The 3,035-nt window shown below is 46.6% G+C and overlaps 1 protein-coding gene across 1 annotated transcript in view; it reads left to right on the top strand.

The window, feature by feature from the left end:
• Positions 1 to 2,393: 2,393 nt before the first annotated feature.
• Positions 2,394 to 3,035, top strand: part of LOC109875715 (guanine nucleotide-binding protein G(i) subunit alpha-like) — an 80,727-nt gene continuing 80,085 nt past the window's right edge. The window contains exon 1 of the mRNA XM_031803880.1: positions 2,394 to 3,035. This exon is cut by the window's right edge and continues 57 nt beyond it. Coding sequence (XP_031659740.1) covers positions 2,975 to 3,035 — 61 coding nt within the window. The 5' untranslated portion in view covers positions 2,394 to 2,974.

Here is a 3,035-nt window from a genome sequence, read left to right on the forward strand (position 1 = left end):
GGAGCCAGGTTAGAGGGAGGAGCCAGGTTAGAGGGAGGAGCCAGGTTAGAGGGAGGAGCCAGGTTAGAGGAGCCAGGTTAGAGGGAGGGGCCAGGTTAGAGGGAGGAGCCAGGCTAGAGGAACCAGGTTAGAGGGAGGAGCCAGGTTAGAGGAGCCAGGTTAGAGGGAGGAGCCAGGCTAGAGGGAGGAGCCAGGCTAGAGGGAGGAGCCAGGTTAGAGGAGCCAGGCTAGAGGGAGGAGCCAGGTTAGAGGAGCCAGGTTAGAGGAGCCAGGTTAGAGGAGCCAGGCTAGAGGGAGGAGCCAGGCTAGAGGGAGGAGCCAGGCTAGAGGGAGGAGCCAGGCTAGAGGGAGGAGCCAGGTTAGAGGAGCCAGGTTAGAGGAGCCAGGCTAGAGGGAGGAGCCAGGCTAGAGGGAGGAGCCAGGCTAGAGGGAGGAGCCAGGCTAGAGGAGCCAGGCTAGAGGGAGGGGCCAGGCTAGAGGGAGGAGCCAGGCTAGAGGGAGGAGCCAGGCTAGAGGAGTCAGGCAAGAGGGAGGAGCCAGGCTAGAGGGAGGAGCCAGGCTAGAGGAGTCAGGCAAGAGGGAGGAGTCAGGCTAGAGGTGCCAGGCTAGAGGGAGGAGCCAGGCTAGAGGGAGGAGCCAGGCTAGAGGAGTCAAGCAAGAGGGAGGAGCCAGGCTAGAGGGAGGGGCCAGGCTAGAGGGAGGAGCCAGGCTAGAGGGAGGAGCCAGGCTTGAGGGAGGAGCCAGGCTACAGGGAGAAGCCAGACTAGAAGAGCCAGGCTAGAGGGAGGAGCCAGGCTAGAGTAGTCAGGCTAGAGGGAGGAGCCAGGCTAGAGTAGTCAGGCTAGAGGGAGGAGCCAGGCTAGAGTAGTCAGGCTAGAGGGAGGAGCCAGTCAACATGGTCTTTTTTCACTTTATTCCTGACTCCTCTGATGAAATGCAGAATAATCTACAGTGCCTTGCATAAGTACTCAGACCCCACACCTCACATGTTATTGTGTTACAAAGTGGGATTCAAATGGATTTAATTGTCTTTTTTTCATCAACAATCTACACATAATACTGGAAGACAAATTATATATATTTTTAAGATAAATACAAAATTCATAACTAAAATATTGTAGTTATATTTTAACAAATCAGACATTGAATATCTCTTTAAGTATGGTCAAGTTAATAATTATGCTGTGGATTATACAGTGAGTGTACAAAACATTAGGAACACCTGCTCTTTCCATGTCATAGACTGACCAGGTGAATAAAGGTGAAAGCTATGATCCCTTATTGATGTCACTTGTTAAATCCACTTCAGTCAGTGTAGATGAAGGGGAGGAGACGGGGTAAAGAAGGAATTTTAAGACTTGAGACAACTGTGTCATGGATTGTGTGCCATTCAGAGGGTGAATTGGAAAAACAAAAGACTGAACGGGGTATGGTAGTCGGTGTCAGGCACACCGGTTTGAATGTGTCAACAACTGCAACGCTGCTGGGTTTTTTCCCATGTGTACCAAGAATGGTCCACCACCAAAAAGGACATCCAGCCAACTTGACACAACCGTGGGAAGCATTGGGAGTTAACATGGGCCATTATCCCTACAGAACGCTTTCGACACCTTGTAGAGTCCATTCCCCCGATGAAATCCATCCACTGTTTCCATGGCAACCTGTCACCAATGACATTTTGGAGGAAGCGGGGTAGGAGGAGCAAGAGGACGAGAGGAGAAAAGGATTCTGATATGCTCTCTCCTTCTCCTCTCTCATCCCACCATCCCCCTCTACAGAGGATCTATTGAGTCAGTCGCTCTTATGCTCAATAGACATATACCACTAAGGTGTATATATATATATATATATATATATATATATATATATACACATGACAATACATAGGGATTTATTTCAACATTATTTTTTAGAAGGAGAGGACATTTTGCTCATATCAAATTACATACCCGTCTTCTAAAATCCTGTGGCTGCTTTTTATAATCAATAGGCTATGTTGATCTAATTTGCCAATTAAATTATGCAATTGTCAATTAAACTTAACATATGATGATGTCTGTCTCATCATGTCTTGACTGGATGCAGATGTGCCCTCATAAATCTGAACTGCCTGTAATGACGATAAAATTCCACCTGGGGAGCTCATTCCAAAGAAAAAAGTTCCTTTGATCCCCCCCCCCCAAAAAAAATTTGTATTGTATTGTATTACCTCAAATAGAGGCTTTTGGATTGCTGCAATAATCATATTCAAAGGTGAGAATGAACCTCTACTGAGCATCTACTACTGAGACCAGAGCAATGTGTAGGCCGATATTATTTTAGTGTCAGAGAGGCACATCCTTTTCCATCCATCCCCCAAATATAGATTGTCTTTTTAGGCTGGTGTGACGTACCATGAGCGCAGCTGGCAGATACGTACACCACCTCGCCATATGCGACAACATCAAGAATACTTTGACATTTTGTAGGTAGATATTTTATGAATCAATTACACAGTAGCCTTGAGTGGTATTACGAGCTGGCGAGCCAATAGTTTTGAAAGAATTCGGGACGAGGGAGCTACTCACCAGTTTTCTTTTTTTACTACGTTATTAACATTTGTAATAGGAAAGTCTTTATTTTTTTGCGTAGCTACTTTCTTAGTAAACTTGCCTAGGTCGCAGGCTCTAGCTTTACGTTAGAAAACGATTGCACCGTTTCTCCTACTTGGGCAGCATCCGTAGTTCTTTCAACGCGAAACCACACTTGTTTTGGTGGCGTGAGTTTGTCCGCATCTCGTTTCTTTCACATGTGGGATAGCAGCTATAGTGGTCGAGACTAGTCGAGTGCCAACGCCTTTTTCTGTCTCTGACTGGGCGAAACTAATCGCGAAAGCACCGGAACGTTTTCTATTTTCCACCTCAACAATTTATGAGAGGTAGCTGCCTTTCAAACCAGATATTGAAGAAGTAACTAGCTAACTAAGGGATTCAAAATGGGTTGCACGATCAGCCAGGAGGATAAAGCAGCGATGGAAAGGAGTAAAATGATTGATC

This window comes from Oncorhynchus kisutch, linkage group LG24 (genome assembly GCF_002021735.2).
Source record: "Oncorhynchus kisutch isolate 150728-3 linkage group LG24, Okis_V2, whole genome shotgun sequence".
Lineage (NCBI taxonomy): Eukaryota > Metazoa > Chordata > Actinopteri > Salmoniformes > Salmonidae > Oncorhynchus > Oncorhynchus kisutch.